The sequence below is a fragment of the Gobio gobio genome (assembly GCF_949357685.1).
Source record: "Gobio gobio genome assembly, chromosome: 10".
NCBI lineage: Eukaryota > Metazoa > Chordata > Actinopteri > Cypriniformes > Gobionidae > Gobio > Gobio gobio.
Window position 1 is genome coordinate 31,120,106 of NC_137116.1, and position 21,547 is coordinate 31,141,652.

The 21,547-nt window shown below is 36.8% G+C and overlaps 1 protein-coding gene across 1 annotated transcript in view; it reads right to left on the bottom strand.

Moving 5' to 3' along the window:
- Positions 1-18,508, bottom strand: part of dok2 (docking protein 2) — a 37,914-nt gene extending 19,406 nt beyond the window's left edge. Inside the window, exons 1-4 of the mRNA XM_079827116.1 lie at positions 18,248-18,508; positions 10,019-10,150; positions 9,335-9,502; positions 663-765 (exon numbers count right to left, since the gene is read on the bottom strand). Of these exons, the coding sequence (XP_079683242.1) occupies positions 663-765; positions 9,335-9,502; positions 10,019-10,150; positions 18,248-18,307 (463 nt within the window). The 5' untranslated portion in view covers positions 18,308-18,508. The remainder of the gene's footprint in view (positions 1-662; positions 766-9,334; positions 9,503-10,018; positions 10,151-18,247) is intronic.
- Positions 18,509-21,547: the final 3,039 nt, after the last annotated feature.

The following is a 21,547-nucleotide window of genomic DNA, read 5'->3' on the forward strand; positions in this document are numbered from 1 at the left end:
ACATATACATGTTTACATCCTCAAATATTGCAACATTTTAATCAGACATCAGATGATTCTGAATCAGACACATCTTTGATGTGGCTTCTAGGCAGTTGTTTTGTGTAACTGCAAAAGAGTCAAACTAATGTTCTAAATGACACAGAACACTAAACTAACCATACAAAACAGCACTTACTCATCATCAGTGAAGAAATAAAAATGGAATGTAAAGGATGTCAAATAAGGTACTGAACGATCTTTGAGAACAGCAGGATATTGCGCATAGAGATAGGTGGTCAGTCTTTAAACAAGGCGGACACTTTTTCCACCACAAGTGAACAAAGATGAGCCACAACTTTCCACTACGTAATAGTGGAATGAAGAAGTTAGCTATTGGTTCACAATATTCACAGCACAAAATTAACTAGCGGTGTCAGACTAGAGAACAAGCCAATCTTGCAAGCATGAAACTGTGAACCTACTCTGTTAGAATTTAACTGTGAGATTGACTTTCTGCATGTCTTTTTCATAGAAACTGGCAGATGAGTTGGCTTTGTGACCTTTTTTAAGGTACCTTATCAGTCGTCCATCAGTCACCTTTTGTGTGTGCGTTCATAAAATTAGCAAACAAAATAATTCCAAAACAACTGTGTTTTTGTACATACTGTACACTTTCTTACCAGTTTCTCTGCTGCAGTAGAGGGTGTTGTCCGCCATTGTTACATCATCATGTTCACCATGTAAACTGTTTCCTCTTACTGCTCCTCTCTCTGTCCAGCTCATCTACAATGAACCCAAATATACGGCAGTTTATAACAGGCATCACAAAAAAATTATAAACTCTTAAGAATTGATTATTAATTGGTGGGTAACAACCACCACTAACACCCTTTTATTAACACTAGAAAATGTACCCATGGCTTTTTTTCAAATGTACATGACAGATTTTCAATAAAATATCCAAGCCTCCCAGTCATTTACTTTTACTAAAATTGTATTATTTACAATCCCCTGTAGTTAAAAATTGTTTAGATAAAACCATATTTGAAAAAAAATTATATTGCTCTTTATTGTCTATTTAGGGTATTTTAGTAATTTAAATAACATGGGTTATCGTAGTGATTAATGATATTTTATTATAATATTACACCACCCAAATATGCATCTATTTCCTTCTAATTCTCGTTGTCATAGGCTAGCTGATTTAGCCTATTTTCACCAAAAAGGGAGTAGTGTAGCCTGTTTCAGGGGCGTAGCTAAGGGGGGGAAAGTTAGGACGATTCTAAGGGCCCACACACTTTTGGGGCCCCCAGAGATCGGTTTTATTAGTAGTAACATTACTAGTAGTAATGTATTATAAATGTATAATCTACCAAAGAGTTAAGGCCTTTGCACACTGAGTCCGAAATTTTCGCATACGTTTTTTCGTATTCGTGATCCGAAAAATTCGTCACGCACAGAGACCTTGCACACTGAGTCCGATGCGTATTAATGAATGCGTTGTGAAAAAAAACGCAAAACAACACAAAATGCCGTCTTCAAGTAGTGAATGCCGTCTTTTTTGTCCTCTCTCTTAAAAAATGAAAAAGAGGAAATATTGGGTCCATCCACTTCTGCGATCGCGTAGAGAGGAAGGAGAGTTCCTCTTATCAAGGAGCTGTGGGATTATCCAGACCGATTCAAAGTTTACTTTAGAATGTCATTGTCAGTGACTCCGTTTGATGCTTTGCTAGCGATACTGGAGCCACATATTAAAAAGAAGACCACAAATTTCCGTGAATCAATTTATCCTGAACAGAGACTGACAGCCTATGTCTAAAGGGATCCGCGCGCGCGCGCGCACACACACACACACACACACACACACACACAGTTTACAGGGACTTGGTGTGCTATAATTATAGCTGTGATATAATAATATTTGTAGTATTTTTGATACAATAATATTTGTATATGTAGGTATCTGAGCACTGGCGATTCATTCACCACCATTGCCAGCAGTTTTAGGTTGGGCATCAGCACTGTAGATGGGAAAAACGGATGCGAAAAACGCAGAAAATCGAACCTGTTCCGATTTTTTTTTTTGACGGACGAAAGTCTCGGAGGCAGTGTGCAAGCGTAATTGACATAACGTGAGGTCGAATTTATTTTTTGACGTGCAAAAATTTCGCATGCGAATTTCGGACTCAGTGTGCAAAGGCCTTTACAAATATTAAAAAAATGATGGCGCATTTCCGGCAAAATCCAGCAAAATGCTCCACTCACACTCACCGGTAAAGCTACGTTCACTCATATCCCACTCCGACATGACGTGCTATAATTGTTGCAGCCATTAAGGTATTTATTTTTATATTTATGTTTAAATATTATAATGTGGGTTTTTTATGTCTATGTTGTCGATCTGTCTATCTATGTCGATTATGAAAAGTGAACAGCATGAGATAGGACACATCATAAGATGAATGGAGTTGATCAGACGTGATTCATTGACCACTTCATTAAGTTTTGTTTTGTATAAATTGTATCTTAATTTTAATCAATGTTTCATCAGCCAATTGGGGCATTCTGGGTTGAGCGAGCGGAGCTTAATTGGTCAGTATTATTAAATTGCAGACAAAGATTTTGGATAGCGTGTGGTAGAGGGCCCAACATCATTTTCTTTCATAGGGCCCAAAATTGCTAGCGGCGCCCCTGGCCTGTTTAAAATAGCATAAAACAACAGGAAAAAAACATAGTTGATGATTAAAAATAATAATTTCATTACTTTGTGAAGACAGTGGCATAATACAGTGACATTTTAGGTATACAGCGACCCCTGCGACTTTAGTGTTAAAGGCACAATAAGTAATTTTTGCCACTAGAGGTGGTAGCTTGCTGTGCCTTGATTTTGCGGAATCATGGGAGTTGTAGTCTTCACCTCTACAGCCGGCAGAAAAGAATCCAACGGGATTCAGGCAGAAATCATATTCATGGAGGAGTTAATGTTTTAAAGATTTATTTATGTTACTGTAGTATCAAGTAGGGTGGGGCTGAAAGCTGTTGGAGCAGAACGAGGCCACTGGAGCGATTGCTAATAAGAAACAAGCGTGACACGCAGCTCGAGAGCAGTGGAGCTTTTATTATGTTGCAGACGACCGCTTCTTCTGATCATACGTATGTGAGGTAACGCATCACTGTTTTATTATATTAGATACATTTGAGTGTGTTGAAAGTTATGTTATAATGCTAATCGATGCGTTCGCTGCATGGCAGCTACTATAAGACACTTGTTGCACACTGCAGTAAGCTAGATCGATATTAGGTATGGTAAAACATGGTAGGCTACTACTCGCAGTAAATCAATAAAACAAGATTTAAACATTAAGACATTAAAACATTAACTGTGTTGAGCTATATAACAATAATTTGTTTTCTGTCCAAACTGTTGCTCACCTGTCTAATAAAACACATAATATAGTAAAGCATCTTTGGTAATTCCATGGTTTCAAAATAAAGCCGGAAATCGAGGGTAACTCGGGTAGGATGTCATTAATAGGCACACGGACATGGTCTGTGTCCTGGTCAAAATTGCTTATAAATATATAACATTGTTCTAGTGGTTTTTGGATGTTTTAATCCAAACCTACTTACATATTGTGCCTTTAACTACAGTAAGTCTATAGCAATGACTAATAGTTCCCTTTCAGTCGGTCACGTTCGATGTACGTCGGAACTGACCGACGAATCAGATCCCCAATTCAGATCCACAGTTCTGACGTACGCCTCCGTTCCCTTCTTCAGGGAACAAGGGTTACATATGTAACCGAGACGTTTGATTGGTCTCTTGATTGGACATTTTATTAACATTTTTATGTTATGAGTTTATAAATGTTTAAGTATAAATAATACTTAAACAAAACTTTTCATTTTGAAGTTGAAATACAAAATTTACTAACTGAAATAAGTTGTTTATAAAATAAATTAAAACTATTTATAAATATTAAAAACACGAATAAGAATGTCAAAATAATCTTATAGATACTTTATATATGCATTTCATAATTCATATAGGCCTACACTTTTATCTAGAGTCCAGACTCTGAAAGAGCAAACAGCTGAGCTCAAGGCCATTTGTTCCATATCAAATATCATTACACTTTATTTTGATGGTCCCCTTTAGACATTCTGTTGACTATAAGCAACGTTGCACCTATAGGTCAACTAACTATCATCAGGGTGAACATGATTTCACCAAGTACAACATGTTCCTGGATCAACATATTTGTTGATCTTGGAACAGCATTCCAATCGAATCAGATGTGAGGGACAAGTTTACAGTTTAAGTCAAGGTTTGGCCAAGTTTACGGTTGGGTTCTTCTACATCAATGTTATTCACCTATCATTTTCCTCCGGTTTTAGGGAAGTCATGGCCATGGGTAGGGATAGGTTTAGGGGTAGGAGTAGGGATAGGGATAGGGATAGGGATAGGGATAGGGTCAGGGCTACATTTTCAGACAGTAATGTTGTTCCAGGACCAACAAAATACGTTGATGCAGGAACATGTCTTACTTGACAAAATCATGGTGACCCTCTCATTAGAGTAGGCATAGAGTATTGGTAGACCGTCTACTTAATATCTGCTAACACTTTATTTGATGCAGACATTCTACTGACACTGACTATATGTAACTTTGCAAGTTCTCTAATACTCTAATGGTCATTAGTAGACATGTAGGTGCAATGTTTCTTAAAGTCAATAGAATGTATAAAGGGGACTATTAAAATAAAGTGTATCCAATTTCTTTTGTATTAAAATGTAAATATTAAAGCCACAATATGTAATTTTTCGTCACTAGAGGTCGATAGAAGGCATAGCTTGATGACAACTGGATTTCGCTGTGCTTTTGTTACACCGCAGATAAATGCTTTTGCCTTTTCCGGTCTACATTAGATACATTATTTGAGTGTCTTGAAAGTAATGTTATAATGCTTCTCTCTGCATTCGCTCGGCGGCTACTGTGAGACACTGCATGGTAAAACATGGTACTCATGGTAAATCATGAAAATGAGATTTAAACAATAAGACTAACTGTGTTGATATAACAATGATTCGTTTTCTGTTGATTAATGTATCCAAACAGTTGCTCACCTGTCTAATAACACATAATATATTAAAGTGTCTTTGGTGCTTCCATGGTTTCTATAAAATAAAACCGGAAACCGAGGGTAACGCGGAAATTATGTAATTGATAGGGGATGCACGGAAGCACTCCATGTCTTTGTTAAAATTGCTTATTTTTCTGGATTGAAACATTCTTGGAAACAAGAAAAGTCAAGAAAATATATAATACTGGGATATTTTAATCCAAAAATCTTACATAGTGTGCCTTTAAAATGTCAAATGTTAATATAGCAATGAAAATATGAAAATATGCTAATAAAACCTACTTCACGGTATCAATAAAAAAATAACATATTAATAGCATTAAAATAACACTAGTCAGCTCTGATATGGTGATCAGAGGCAACCATAGGAATACCTCAAACCATCAGATTCATTTGTGCGGCAGAACAGTGCTAAAGCACAACTTACATGGGAAAAAAAACTAAATTGCAAGTTTGCTACTTTAATGTCCAGTATAAAATATTGGTCCTGTGAACCACAGTCCTTCAACAATTATAGCTCAGAAAAGGATGCTATTTTTTTCACAGTTAGCCTCTATCTGCAAGTGTCATCGTCAGTGGCATAAATGTGTTATGGAAATACTCTTTACACTTCTTTATTTTTGCACCAGCTGAAATGCAGTTTAACTTCACCACATGACAAATGGACAAATGGCCTTTGTTGAGGTACAACATTGTGAGCCAAGAAACACTCTCCGAAACTGTGCCAAAGTGATCATATTATGTTGCACAAGTAACAGGTAACCTTTACAGCATAAAGCCGTATTCATTTCCCCCAATGCATTACATCAAGCTCTTTTATTCCACACAGGGTTCCTCATTCAACAGGCATAACACAGCTCCTACTGTTGGCTTTCTGTAGCACCTCTTCAGATTCTAATTCTGAAAGACAGCAGACTTTTTTAGGAAAAGCTAAAAAGCTGGAGGAAACTGAGACATCATAGGCTACATAATCTCAACAACCCCATTAGTTTATTTTAATATGGGTCAAAACACTATACTGGTCTTGGCTTGTTGGTAACATGGACAATTAATTAGTATGACAGACAGAACACCAGTACTAATTAATATATAAAATGAATATGCCAATTCTTTAAAAAATACAACTAAAAATTGCAGTAGTACTGGTGTTCTGTCTGTGATACTAACTAATTGGGCATGCTACCAACAAGCCAAGACCAGTATCTTTCATAAAAAATTCATATCTGACTGATCTATTTGGCAAGCATCACTATTATTGTTTCCCAGGGTAAGGATTTGAACAAACCTCTAAGGGTGATTTCACTAGTTTGAAACAGGGCACGGTTCATGTGAAAATTTGGTAATGTGAAAGCTGTCGTGTGGACCTGTGCGTGGACCTTGGAGTCTACCTGTAGGTTCCACTGGAACTGTGGCGTTTTTGCAAGAATGTTAAAGCAACTCGGCCTCGGGTGAGCACTTGTTCAGGAAGTAAAGTGTAACAATTTTCAAGGCTCCGGGAAGGACCTTTACGAAATTTATTCAAATGTACTTCTTTTAAACGAAAAATAAGAAAGTATACTTCCAGTCTAGTTTTTTACACTTCTCAAACATACTTAAAATTGCACTTAAGTATACTTGACATACTGACTGAAAGGTCGAACTATACATGTGTACACTATATATGTACTCAATCTTTTGATTGAGATATACTTAAAAGTATTATTAAGTATTTTGCTTGCAGTTGTGTTTAGATTTATAAAGAAAGATATGATCCTAATTCTGAGTATCTGAATGTTAATGAATGAAATGTCGAACCCATTAAGAGGAAACGACTGTGAAGATTTGGTGGTGTTGATGGACTCAATCTACTCCATCTGTGTTTTGATCACTGTTCTGAATCTGATCCGGATGTAGTATTTAACAAAAATGCAATTTTTTTCAGCTTTTTGTGTAAAATGTTGTTTTTTTTCATGAAACTTACACTCAAGTGTTGATTAAAAAGGATGCATGTAGCAAGAATTAAATGTTTTAAAAATGGAAAGAGTTAAAGTACAGTTAAAGGTATATTAGTTAGCGGTGTAAGTATAAAAAATTAATACCTAAATAGGAACATAGTAAAAAATAATATATACAAATATATAAATAGTTTCTACTGTCATACTTATAGTACATTTGAACGTATACTTTTACAACTTTACTACTAGTACATTTATATTAGTATACTTACTACATAAAATGTACTTATACGTGAACTTTACTTAAGTATACTTCATAAAATGAACTTGAAGCTATACTTGTTTTTCATAAGGGGAGGCGGGAACCGGCGAACATTCAAGGTAAAGTTGAATTATAAAATATACAAGCATAAAATACACAAAAATATACAGCCCATCACGGACAACTGCTGCATAAACTAATTAAAAAACACATAAATGTCCCAGGCCTGGTCCTCTCACTTCCTTCACTGTCGCCACTTCTCTTTTTACCCTTCCGGAGCTCCGTCTGTGGGACTCGAGACATTAGCTCCTCGCTCCGTTCCCACTGGCTCTCGACCCTGGCCTGATTGCCACATAAAGTATGCAATTCTGCATCCTGTTTGCTACCACAGTTCAAATGCAGGAATTGAATTGTTCTAAAGCCATTCTCAGTTCAATTCTGAATGGTGCACAATTAATGCACTGAAGAAAAGAAAAAATCCATAGTCTACAGGAGGAAACCCAGATATCTAGGGACCAAAACATAATTGCAACCACTCAGAACCTCTTTAGCAATCACTCTAACATCTCTCACATTTATGTCAGGTGTCCATTAATGGTGTTAAATGCAGTTTAAGTGGATATGGAACTAAAGAGAAGAATTTAATAAAAGCATTTTAGTTCAATCGAAAGAGTGTGAGGTCAGACCATCGGGTGGGTTATACTACAGTAGGGGAGAGCGGGGCACAACCTAACGCTTTTTGACTTTCTCAGTTTGTGTAAATCCTCTTGGGGTTCAGAGTATTTATTTTTCCGAACATTAATTGCACACGTGTAGTACAATTATGTGGTTTTGTTTCATTACAGCGTAAACTTTTTTCTTGCGCAGCTGGGATTTAACTCCGGCTCGTGTCTTCTGCTGTTAGATCAGCATTAAATAACAGATATAAGATTAAAATAATATCAGATTTGCCTTATTTTGAATAAACACAAAAAACAGTGATGAAAAATTAACTTAAGTAAGAAATGTACTTTTGCTATGGTTAAATAAATGTTCAGTAATATCTTCCAAAGATTTTTTCATTTTGGCGCAATTTTTTCTTTAAAAAATGTTGATATGGCAACTAGCAAACACACTAAGATTTGTCATCCTGGCATGTGTGGAAAGTTTTAAACCATGTGTTACCCCGCGTTAGGTTGTGCCCACCCCCCCCCCCCCCCCCCCCCCCTGAAATTAGAAGTTATAAGTAGAGAACCTTTCATAACGGTTGACTCTTTGCAGGCCCCTTTGCTCTAAACCTACTTCTTAGTTCATGTAATGTCATGAAGCATTCACTTTGACTCATGGCTGGAGTGGTGCAAGAGCAAAGTTCTGCATGTTGCAACTATCTGATGAGAGCTTATGTACCTCAAGCATCCATTAAGTCAAAGTTAATTGGCATTTACTTCCTTTATTTGAACTATAACGGTCACCCGCAGCACAAATATATGGTAAAATGAGATACGAAAACAACTTCCCTTCTTTAAAGATAGAAAATAACACATCTGACAAAATTTGTGGGAAACAGAAGTTATTCTTCGCACAAGCAAGACAGCAGTATAAGGAGTCACAAAGTCACAGTGGCAAAGTCAAAGTGAGTCACACAGGCAACTGATCAGCTTTGAAGGGCTTTTACATTTGCTGATGTGACAAAAACAAGCCAGTGCAATTTGAGTCCTCACATCTGCAGAAATTTTAGCATGAAGAGCTGACAAGCTTCCAGCAAAAACAATCTCTATAGTCTTGGCTGAAGGCAGAAGTAGACATACAATGTCTATGATTGCACATGCCATGCAACAATAGTTTCAAAATACAAACGCAACTGTGGTTACAAAGCCAGGAACAAAAGACAGGACAAAACCTGGAAACTTTAATATAACCGCTCAACACTGTTGCAATCAGGTGTCAAGTGAGCCGTTACACCACGATATTCTATAACAGGAAAAAACAGTGGAAAGAGAAAATCACACAATTTAAATTCAGTGTTAAATACCGGAAAGGCGATTTCACACAGTTTCTGGATCCAATCCTCCAGTTCAGCTGTCTCAACGGCGAAAACAAATGTCTTTTCAGTCGTCTCCACCAAAAAGGATCCACAATCCCGTGGACAGCCTTCCACATCAGCCTCGGAAACACGAATGCAGTCGTTCATTTTTATCACCTGTAAAGAATTGAGGTTAAAACCTTTTTTGAAATGTTTGCCAACAAGTGTACAAAAATGCTTAAAATTCAAACTTTTGGACAGCCTATAAATTTGACGAGGCAAATCTGTTTCAAACGCATCAGAATAATTGTAATATGCTGCAACATGATCCAGATTTGCCATTTGGGTGGGTGGGTTGATGTGTGAGCATTTTCTTCTTCATTTTTCAGAACTGAACATCATCTAAATGCTTTAAATTCAGAATATATAGCTTTTTGTTTTGTTTTTTTGACAACCCTTTTGCAGGATTTTTTGTTTGTCATATTTCATAGCAGAAATGGGAACAGATTTAATGGCACTTCCTGCAAATTGTTTGTACATGTCCGCCCACACATAAGTCATGTGCATGACCCGGAGTTTGATTGTTTGTGTTCCATGGCACATCAAGGAATCGCATCACTCTCAGATTCACCACATCTTATGTTCGAAGTACAGAGAACAGAGAAAATATAAGCTCCACCGATTGTTGTTCACCTTTTTGTTTTCCTGTTTGCGGTTGGCTTTCTCCAGCGTGTTGCCAGCTCCGTCTTTAAACTCAAAGAACTCAAGGCGAGAGATGGAGCAGGAGCTCTCTCGGTACAACACGGACCAGACTTTTCGCCATTTCTGAAAGACAATGATGAATGGAAAGTGATGTAAACTGTGACACTTTTACTTAAGTTGTCCTGTATGCATGAAGAAACTAATTGACTGTATTATATTTCAGGATGTCTACTATCAACCAGCATTAGAAGAAAGGCTCTAACCGTGGTAAAATATATTAGAGCAAAAAAAACGTGTTGTCTTCTGACAACTTGTCTTGTCTCACATGTCAATGAGTAAGCTGAATCATTGGGTAGTGCGATTTACATTTTTTCCTCCCCCTGGCATTTTAACATTTTCACATGTTTTTCTGAACATTTAAGACCATTTTAACATATTAGTATTTGTAATGTTAATAGTATTTGTAATATTTCTTCTGCATTTGAAATCAAAGTCTATGATCACTACTCTATAATAATATTATAATTTGGCAGATAGATGCTATTTACACTAAGTGTAAATAGCGATATATGTTATTTACATTACTAGATTATATTTACACTAATTACACTTCTTAGTTGTAGATGCTATTTACTAAGTGAAAATAGCGATATATTATATTTACACTCTAAAAAAAGGTTCTATATGGCACTAAAAGTGGTTCCCTTTCGTTCAGACACTACGACGTAACGTTAGTGACTAACGAATGGGGGTTTCGCTTAGAAGCCAATCATCTTCGAGAATTTAACAACGCCCAATGGCAGTGCCAATGCCATGGGCATGCGGAGTTTGCATGCGTAACTCCGCCCCACCGCGTGGAAGTACGCTGGCAACATCGCATTATGTTTCTGCTTTGGAGCCAAGAGCATCTCTTCACTTCTACAAGCCTGAACTCTGAAGTTCTCTCTTCAGTTTTCGAGACGAGCGGTTCTCCAGGGTGTTGGTGTGACGGCGCGTTCCAGCGATCTCACATTGTCTTCCCTTGCTCGCCATTCCACTCCACGGACTGGATACGTGCGATATATTCCTCAGGTGAGCTTCCAGAAAGCCCTGAGCTCCTCCAGCACTGTCGACTCTGACACCAGTAAGTCTGCCCTCTTGAGCCCAGACCCTCGTGTTCGGCCCCTTCGGCGACCCCCACACGTGTATTTCCAGTCCCTGCCACCCCTGGGGTTAAAAATCTACCTTCGGCTGGTACCCCAGAGTTTCCCATATGCAGCCCTCAGTGAGTCAAATGTGTACTCTCTAAGTCCTCCCTACAGGTAGGCATTTTGGCATATCTCCACTGGAATATACTTCCCTGTGTACCTTGGTATTCCTGTGATAAGTGGGAGTCCTTCGTCCGTACTAATCTTACGACAGGGCACTCACACTTACGCAGGGCACTTGAAGACAGCCGAGTGGCGTCACTGTATTGGGACCCCCATTCGTTAGTCACTAACGTTACGTCGTAGTGACTGAACGAAAGGGAACGTCTCGGTTACGTTTGTAACTCTCATTCCCTGAGGAGGAAATGGAGACGTAACGTCCATTTGCCACATCCGCTGTACTGCTGGAATGGCCGGGAGTTCAGTCTTGGCTCCGCAGCAGATAACATAATGCGATGTTGCCAGCGTACTTCCTTATATACCCACACGGTGGGGCGGAGTTACGCATGCAAATTTCACATGCCCATGGCATTGGCACTGCCATTGGAGGTTGTTAAATTCTCGAAGATGATTGGCTTCTAAGCGAAACCCCCATTCCTCCTCAGGGAACGAGGGTTACATGCGTAACCGAGACGTTCTTCGTCGTAATCATAGAGGAACCATTTTGGTGCTATATAGCAACATATCTTAACATGTTCTGTATATGGTAGCGCTGCTATATAGCACCTTAGTCAGTGGTGCTATTTAGCACCTAAGTAAAAGAACCGGTGAAGAACTGCTGAAGAACCACTGAAGCACCAAAATTGGCGCTATACAGCACTTAAAAAGGTTCCCCTATGTTTACGAGCCAAGAACCACTTTTAGTGCCATTTAGAACCTTCTTTTTTTAGAGTGTACAGCTATTGTAAAAGTAGCAGTTCTTTGCTATTTATACTTTATTTTGACAGATACATAGGCCTACTATTTGCACCTCAGTATTGTTGTGCATTAACAGGATGCAATAATAACATTGAGTGTTAATGGTTATATTTATTCAAATTATTAAATGGATGCCTCCTTACTGGGAAAATAAAAGTTCTCCCTACATCTACCCCTAACCCTACCCAATAAATACTTTTATTATTATTAAATATTTCGTTAGGCACCTTATTTCCAATTTTAGAACATTTTCTTCATTTAATTTAAAGTAAATGCCTTTCCAATGTGATATGTGATGGGGAAAAAGGGAGAAAAGCGAGCTCGGCAAAAGGCGGATTTGAACCTGGTTCGATCGTGTCAAAACCTATATCCCTGAGCCTTACGCTTTACTGATTACACCACTGAAAACATTGAAATTTGTTGAAATTTTAATCTTTTTTTAATCTTGTTTGTCCCAACCAGGCATTGTTAGGCGGAGCTAGTGCAAATAGCACTTGCCAACAAGGCGCGGTATTTGCACTGTAAATAGACACCGTTATAATTTTGGCACAGCTTACCCACAAACATATGACAGTTTAGCCCACAGCCTTTAGCCCACAGCCACCATATTTGTTTAATAATTACTAATTAACTGCTTTATCTTTCGCTAAATCATCCACATGGTTTTATCAATTCACCATTATGCATAATATATTTTAGACCTGGAAAATTTTGACATTTCACTTGCCATGTAGTCAATCAACTTTTAAATGTAACATTTAAAACTGCTTATCACTCACATGCATCACTCTCTTTGACAAAAATGAATGCACAGCTAGTGTGACACACTTTACCCCACACTCCCCCATAGTAGGCCTAAACCGAATAGTTTTTATAATGTCAGTGATCCAAAGTATAATCAATATTTTTGCAACGTAGCTCGTTTTTGACCTTTAAATTGGAAGTGGTTAATGGCAAAAAATACCCCAAGTGCTTCCTAATGACAGCATTGTCTTTATTGGAAAAGACCAATAAAGATTTTTAACTTAAAAGCAAACAAACTAAGTCTAAAGGTAAAATATGTGCATGTAGAATACTGATTAAGATGAGAACTTGTTAACATTAATTCAAGTGCCTAGTCATGTTTGGATCATGAGTGCATCAATTTATACTATTTAAAGTGTGAGATTCCTCAGTCAGGAAATACCCATAATAAGACGAATTGTTCAGAAAATCTCTGTGGTAAGGACATTACCAACCATTTCAGAGAAATTCATGGCCTCAAACAACACATAATCTATTACAGATGCAACATACTCCTTATGGTTTCCTAAAGAGACAGCCTTGATCCTATTGCTAACATTAGCTCACTTTAATGGACTCCAGCAGCCCATAAGTCCTCTAAATTATGCCAGCGGGATAATTCTCTTCTGCAGTCCCATATGGCGGAACCAACAATATTATCAGTGGCATCAATCAAAATGAAGTGAAAATGGTTTTAGATGAGAATATGAACGTGTTAAAGTGGATCACTTTCACAGTTCAGGAAGTTGTTCATGACACTGCCAGTGAGCTTAATATGATTCATGAATTTCTCTCTTAATTGCTCTAAAGATATGGAGCGTTTGCTGACAAACATGTGGTTCAAATTAGGCAACGTGAAAGCAGCTAATTGAAATTTATAGACCAAGCCCATCAAGCTCCACACAAATGTCCTTACAGAAGTCCTCTTTTGATGACATATTTATCGTTTTCATTTGATTCACTTTGGGATTGCAATAGAATTTTTGGCGCACTAAACGCAACAGACACGCGTGTTGTAAGAACAAATACTTTTGCACCCTTATGAAGATGTGAATGTCTGATTTTCAAATTAGTCCAGGGCCGTAACCACAATATGCAATGTGGGGGACAAGTCGGTAACACTTTATTTTGATGGTCCCTTTTGAACATTCTGTTGACAGTAACGTTGCTACTACATGTCAACTAACTCTCATTAGAGTATCAGTAGACTGTCTGCTTAATATCTGCTAACTGTTTATTGTGATGGTCCTCCAACAGACATTCTATAAGTAACTTTGTAACTACTTGTCTACTTATTCTAACCCTAATCCTACCAGTCTACTAATACTCTACTAAGACTCTAATGAGAGTTAGTAAACATGTAAGTGCAACGTTACTTATAGTCAACAGAATGTTCAAAAGGGACCATCAAAATAAAGTGTAACCGACAAGTCACCCCCAATAATAGGAAATGGTCAAATATATGATATTTCTTAATGTTGTTCTCCATTTACCACTCCATTTGTTGTTTGTTGACAGACCGTTTAAAAAGTAAAATTTTTAGGCTGGTCTGCCTCAGCAGCCTCAAAGTCAAAATGATGGCCAATCAGATCAAAGAAGGCAGGGCTTATTTTTTTACTGAAGACGAGTGTGAATTCCAAAGCGACACTTTTAGTTTTTACAGTGAAATGATAATGCATGATAAGATATACTTACACTCAAAAAAAATTATCTGTGGCTGAACATGATTCAATCATGGACAGTGGTTCAACGTGATTGCAACAAGTAAAACCTAAAATAATCAACCATGTACAACTAAGTAGAATCAATGGTGTAGAATCAAATTAGTTTACCTTAAATACATGGTTTTCATTCAATCAGAATTCTTCAAATAATCCTACAGCTAATGCTTATTGTTTAGTTCTGTGATTTAAGTAACTACAAACTAAATATATAATTTATTTACACATGTGATGTTCAGTGTTGGCAGTCCAGAAGTGATAGGCCTACTGGTTCCCCCATCTATTGGATCCTTTATTATTAAAGCATTTGAATTATTGTTAGCAGGTCCTCAACCCAAGCACATGCCCTACACTTCACCACAATGGTAACCACCCAAAAACACTAAAATAACACTTTTAAATACCAACATAACAGAACATTAAACTTTAAAAAGTAATAATAAATAATAATACATTTTAATTATAATGCGCTTTTCTTAAACCCAAAGTGCTACAGTAAAAATAGAACAGAAACAACAAAAGCAATACAATTAATTAGAGAAAAAGTCTTAAATTAATGTGTCTTAATCAACTTTTTAAAATGACTCAACGTTGGTGCATTTCTGATGGAAAGCGAAAGCACATTCCATAGCTTGGGATCTTTGTATGAAAAGGCTCTTTCCCCCATGGTATTTAGCTTACATGAAGGCTGGTAAAGTGAAAGAGAGTTAGCAGAGCAAAGAGAGCGTGGTGGAGTATAAGGACTGATGAGATCACAAAGACACTCAGGTGCAGTCCCATGAAGTGCCTTGAATGTTAAAATAAGAATTTTAAAATCAATTCTCACATTTATGGGAAGCCAGTGCAATTGTGAAAGAACCGGTGTAATGTGTTCACGAGGAGAAGTACGAGTGAGTACACGAGCGGCAGAATTTTGTATATACTGAAGCTTGCTCAGCGATTTAGCTGGAAGGCCAGAGAACAAGGCATTACAGTAATCTAACCTAGTTGCAATGAAGGCATGTATAAGCCTTTCTGTGTCTGCAAAAGAGAGAAAAGGTCTAAGTCGAGCTATGTTTCTCAGATGGAAAAATGCAGTTTTAGAGCAGTTTTAAGTGTGCTTCAAATGTTAACTGTGGATCAAAAATGACACCAAGATGAGCTGCTCTGCCTTATGAGTAGCCGCCAATGTACCAATCTGCATCAACTCAGTTTTGGAGCCCTTCAGCTTCAGGAAGTTATTCTGCGTCCAGATACTGATCTCTGCTAGACAACTACGCAAAGCTATTAATAAGCAATGGACATCAGGACTAGTGGTGATGTAAAACTGTGTATCATCCGCAAAGCCCATAGACCATATTTCCTGATGATCTGCCCAAGCGGAAGCATATACTGTAAATGTTAAATAAAATTGGACCCAATACTGAACCCTGAGGAACTCCCTGTCGAACACACTCAAAAAAATGTATCTTTGAATGAACATAAAAAAATCATGGAAAGTATTTCCACATGATTAACTTGCTTTATTTCAGCATTATGCAATTATGTTATTCCAATTTAATTTACTGACGTTGGGTCAACTTCATTTATTAAGGTTGATTCAACTTATTTACTATGGTTAGGCACAGCCTAATTTAATAGTGTCAGCGCAACTCATTTGCAATGTTTTGGACCAGCTAATTTATTAAAGTTAGCCTAACAAAAGTGCTTAATGCTGAAAAAAAGCCATTTAATCACATGGAAATCCTTTCCATGATTTAATAACATTAGTTCAAAGAATAGTTTTTGAGTGCATTTACTAAACCTTTTTCTTTTACAAAGATTTTATTGGCTAGCCAGAAGATGGTTTTGTTACATCCGTGGCATGCCCAGAGTAGATTTATATTATTAAAACAACTTTAATAGTTATTAGTAGGTCCTCACCCCAAGCACATGCTCTACACTTCACCACAATGGTAACCTCTAAAAACACTATCATAACACAAACTTTTAAATACCAACATAACAAAACATTAAGCATTAAAAATTATCTAATTTTCTCATCTTGTTAAAAATGCATCAAATTGCAATTTATTTAAACATTTACTCTCCGAATTTAGCCCCTTTGCAAAGCATGATGGGAAATTAAAGTCTTATTTCTTTGGGTTACTTGATTGAAACATGTTATTTCAAAATGAAAACATCAAGTTATGTCAAAGAGTAACGGTTTTAAGTCAGTTTAACATGAATCAATTACATTTGAAACCTAATATAATGGTGTTAAATCAAGATGAATTACTTAAATAAAGTGAACAGCATCATAAATAATTTTTTTTGAGTGCAGGGAGATTACTATAAGATTTGTAGTTACCCAGGCTAATAAACTGGGCACGATTCATTAAATAAGACCGAAACCAACTTACAACTCCAGAAAGACCCAACCAATTTTCTAGCCAGTCAAGCAGAAGAGAGTGACATATAGTGAGACATAAAAAGTATCTCCATTTCCTCATCTTTGACTGTTTGATTGGGTTACTAGTTTGAAACATGTTAGTTCACAATGAAAACATCAAGTTAAGTCAAAGAGTACTGTTTCAAGTCAATTTAACATGAAGCAATCACATTTGAACCAGAAACCTGATGGTGTTAAATCATGACGAATTACTTAAATAAAGTGAACAGCATCATAAAATCTTTTTTAAAGATTTACCCACAGTTAACTATTCAACTTTTTTTAATGTAATTTCGCCTTTTTTGATTGAAAATATTAATATTAATTTTTGACATTAAACATACAAAAAAGAGTGAATGTGTGCATAGTTTTAAAAAAAAAAAAATTTAAATGGATAACTTCACAAATATTTAGGCTATAATTAGACCAGGAACTTATTTTAACATTCTTATTTCTTTATTCCCTTAAATCCCCTTTAATCCTCTAATTACATCATTTCTTTAAATTAAAAAAGGGAGAAAGAAACCTTTGGTCCCCCTCAATGTTCAAGACATGGTTACGGCCTTGCATTAGTCATTGATAAGTCTTCAGTATTGGATATTGATAAAAAATAACCAATTCAATATGTTCCCCAGGGGTTTAAAAACATTGAAAATAGCATTATGAACTGGTCTACGTGCTTGCATTGCAGTACTACTCAACATCAAGAGTACATTTCTGGTTCCTTTCCATGAGGCCTTGATGTTTTAAACCAAATTTGCATACTGTTCTTATTTTATATGTGATTCTTTCATCTATCTATCTGCAATATGAACAGCAGCTCTGCAATTTTACGAACAACTGCACACAAAATTGTGGGTGTTATACAGGAAATAAAGAAGAGGCAACTGTCTAAAAGTATTTTACAACAGCAAGCTCTGGAATTTTGATATAAAAAATGTCTATAAAACATAGACAAGCATCCAGCAAAAGGGTTTTTACAATATTCATGGATTTTCTTATTTTGTGATCATTTATGTAATGGAGCAGCTACAGTTGATTTTAAGCTTTTTTAGGACTGCCTTCATTTAGTGCTATGACAATGGTTACAGACAGACCATTATTGTTCTCAAAAAACATCCACGCTGAAAGAACACGTTCTTTGAATTTGTTTCTTTAATGTACCCCCGCCTCAAAGTAAGTAAAGCATGGTCTGACTTACCTTCCCAAACCGCTGCTGTTGTATATACAGCATCCCCTTCTTTCTAATGTCCTCCTCCATTTCTCTTGGTCTTGTCTCCAACCCAGCTCCTAGAGACTGTCTAATCTAATGTATCATACTTCTTCTGCTGAACTTGCTGGTGACGCAAACAGCATCTCCAAGTTCCGCCATATCTACTTCCTGTATAGCCCAACAGAGTTTACACTTCTTTGCAGAGCTGAGCAAGAGCCTCTGTGTGTGTCGAAGCCACAATGATTACTCAAGATCATGAGTTTCCTCATGTTATGTTGTACCCAAATGAAAGGAAACAATAACGTATTTGAAAACATTTTAAACCCGTTGAACTCATTAAACCCAAGGAAATCAGGCAAATTAAATACTTGTACATTTTTAGGCTGATTGCATGAGGCCTGAGGATTCCCATATTGTCTTGTTTTGTTTTTTTCTTGTTTTTTTTGTATTATTCTTGAGAATTTAAGCGGTAAATTGTTATACATTTCTAAAGTATTCATCAAGCAGGTAATGTAATGTCTTTCACTGATTTAAATTTGTCACATAAGAGCTATTTTAAGATCTGAGGTCTTTTTTTCAGGGTCTGTGGTCAACTGCAAACTTCCTGTTCTATGGTGTGTCAAGTTTCCATCACACACACACACACACACACACACACACACACGTACAAACAAGCCAACCTACCATCCAGACAACAAGGGGTGCTTATACTGACCAATGCCAGCAGCTTTCCAGTTGTTTTAATCGACATTTATGTCTTGCATGTTAAATTATTTATTTTATTTAATCAATACAAGACCAGTAGGCTTACTGTGTAACTATAATATTTAGCATGTGTGCATTTATTGTAATGTGAGTTAAAAGTTTCTGTAGAGCTGCAAAATATATAGTGAAAAACACATTTATGTGCATTTGTAGTATAGGTTACACAATAAAGGTCTATAAAGGTATAAAATATATTTAACTAAATGCTTTTAATCATCATGTAAAATGACCCGATGCCAGTACTATTCACACATTAGGCCTCTTCCTTTTGGTCTGCAACATTAATGCAACACAGCTGTCAGACCTACAAACAAACCCCTTTTCTCAAGGGATGTTTGTGTTTAGTTGAACGAAATGAAACAATTTTTGTCCCAAACATATTCTAAAGAAAATTAGATGCTTGTCTGTGCAAAAGTTGCCAAAATGATGACGATAGAATGCTGTGGGTGTTTCTTACTTGTTACTTATGCTGCCTTCATATGCTATCAGAATTATCATAAATACTAGTTTCCTAGTTAAAAAACTGGACTGAAGTCAAACAGTCAAATACCGTCAAATTTGAATGTGATGAGCTCTTAATCATGACTAGTGGGAAGTAGGACATTTCCAATAGAGTGGTGCAGGTATTACATCACTTTGTAGGTCAAAACGTAAGCGAGTTAGCATTTTAGCACGGTTCCATCGCCTCGAAGTCAATGGGTTTTTTGAATGGGGTTTTGGTCAAATGGCTGAAACAAGGTCTGTGGTGACACAAGCTCAAGACACTTAGGCCTACATGTTTTATTCTATGACATAAAACACATCAGTATTACCCAACTCATGATTTTTTCAAGCTGTTACGTGTCTTGAAAAAGGCGGTTGCTAACAAGCGGCTAAATGCCACGCAGAGTGCTTACTGTGCTCTTATAAACTATTCTAACTCAAACGTTCTGGGAAAATGTTTTGAGATAAAAACTGAAAGGGTTGTCAGAAGCTTAGTGATGGTGACGTTGAATTCATGGGACTGTCGTGTAGTTTGTTTATAGCCTACCTTTAGCTTTTTACTTTTGGCGTCTGCGTTTAGGCTTCAAAATTCATTCAAAAGTTGTGTTCATCTGTGATCATTATCTTGATGGACAAAACGTGCAAGTAGGGGAGAGTTGCGGGGCTAGTTGTCACACACATGGTTTAACACTTTCCACACATGCCAGGATGATGAAACGTGGTGTATTTACTAGTAGCCATATCAACACTATATAGAGAAACAATTGCGTCAAAATTAAAAAATCTTTGGAAGATATCACTAAACATTTATTTAACCATAGCAAAAATGTTTCTTACTTGTACGTAATTTTTCATCTTTTTTTGTGTTTATTTAAAATAAGACAAATCTGATATTATTGTAATCTTATATCTGTTATTTAAGAGTTGAGATAGTTCTTTAATGCTGAAGAAGACACGAGCAGAAGACACGAGCCGTGGTATAAATCCCAGTTGTGCAGGTGGGGCATGTTGTAACACTGTGTTACATTGTGCCCCTATTAGAAATATGCTATTATATTCTATACTTGTATTAATTATATTCAGAAACCATGAGAAAAATGTGAATAAAGACAGTGAGTCAATGTTCAGAAATGCTTAATTATTATTATTATTTGAACTATGCTGTAAAACTGTGTTGTGAGGTGTGTTTGTTGTCAAACTCAAAAATGTGTTTATTTTTTATGATTAAAAAATGCCATTATTTTTATTCGAAAAAGTTAATAATTTTATTTTATTGACAAAATATTTTAGTTTGTCATGGATATTTTTTTGATTATATCAGTTAAGCTGCCATAAGTTAATGTTACAGCATGCCCCTCACACTGTACAATGTTACAATATACCCCACTGGGGCATGTTGTCACATGTCACTTCCATTTCTTCCGGGGGAAATCAAGAAAAAAGTTTAAACTGTATTAATGAAACAAAACCACATAATTGTACTAGACGTGTGCAATTAATGTGGAAAAAAATACATACTCTGAGTCTGAACCCCAGGTGGATTTACACAAACTGAGAATGTCAAAAAGCGTTAGGTTGTCCCGCTCTCCCCACTTGTGTTGACCACAGAGATAGTTTTTAGCTATAACCCAAAAGCCTCTGGGAAAAGCATATGGGTTTTTCTCGAGGGAACACATGTGATGCTAACTGCCGATTGGTCTACAACCCTGTTTAAAAAAACTGCACATGCTGGTTAGGTTTTTTGAAGCATGGCAGCTGGTTTGAGTTGGTCCTTAGTTGGTCATGACGAGCTGGAGCTAGTTTCTTAGGACCAGCACTTGACCAGCTTAAACCAGCTCAAACTAGATGCCATGCTTCAAAACATACCTAACCAGCATATGCTGGGGGGGTTTTTCAACAGGGAAAGTGACGTCATACCTGCACCACTCTGGTTGCTTACTAGTACAAATGAAATAAGCAGAAATTTGTCTCTATGATATTCAAATCCATCCGTCAATGCAAGTTTAAGTTGCTCGGTTTATCAATAAACGAACGCTTTGA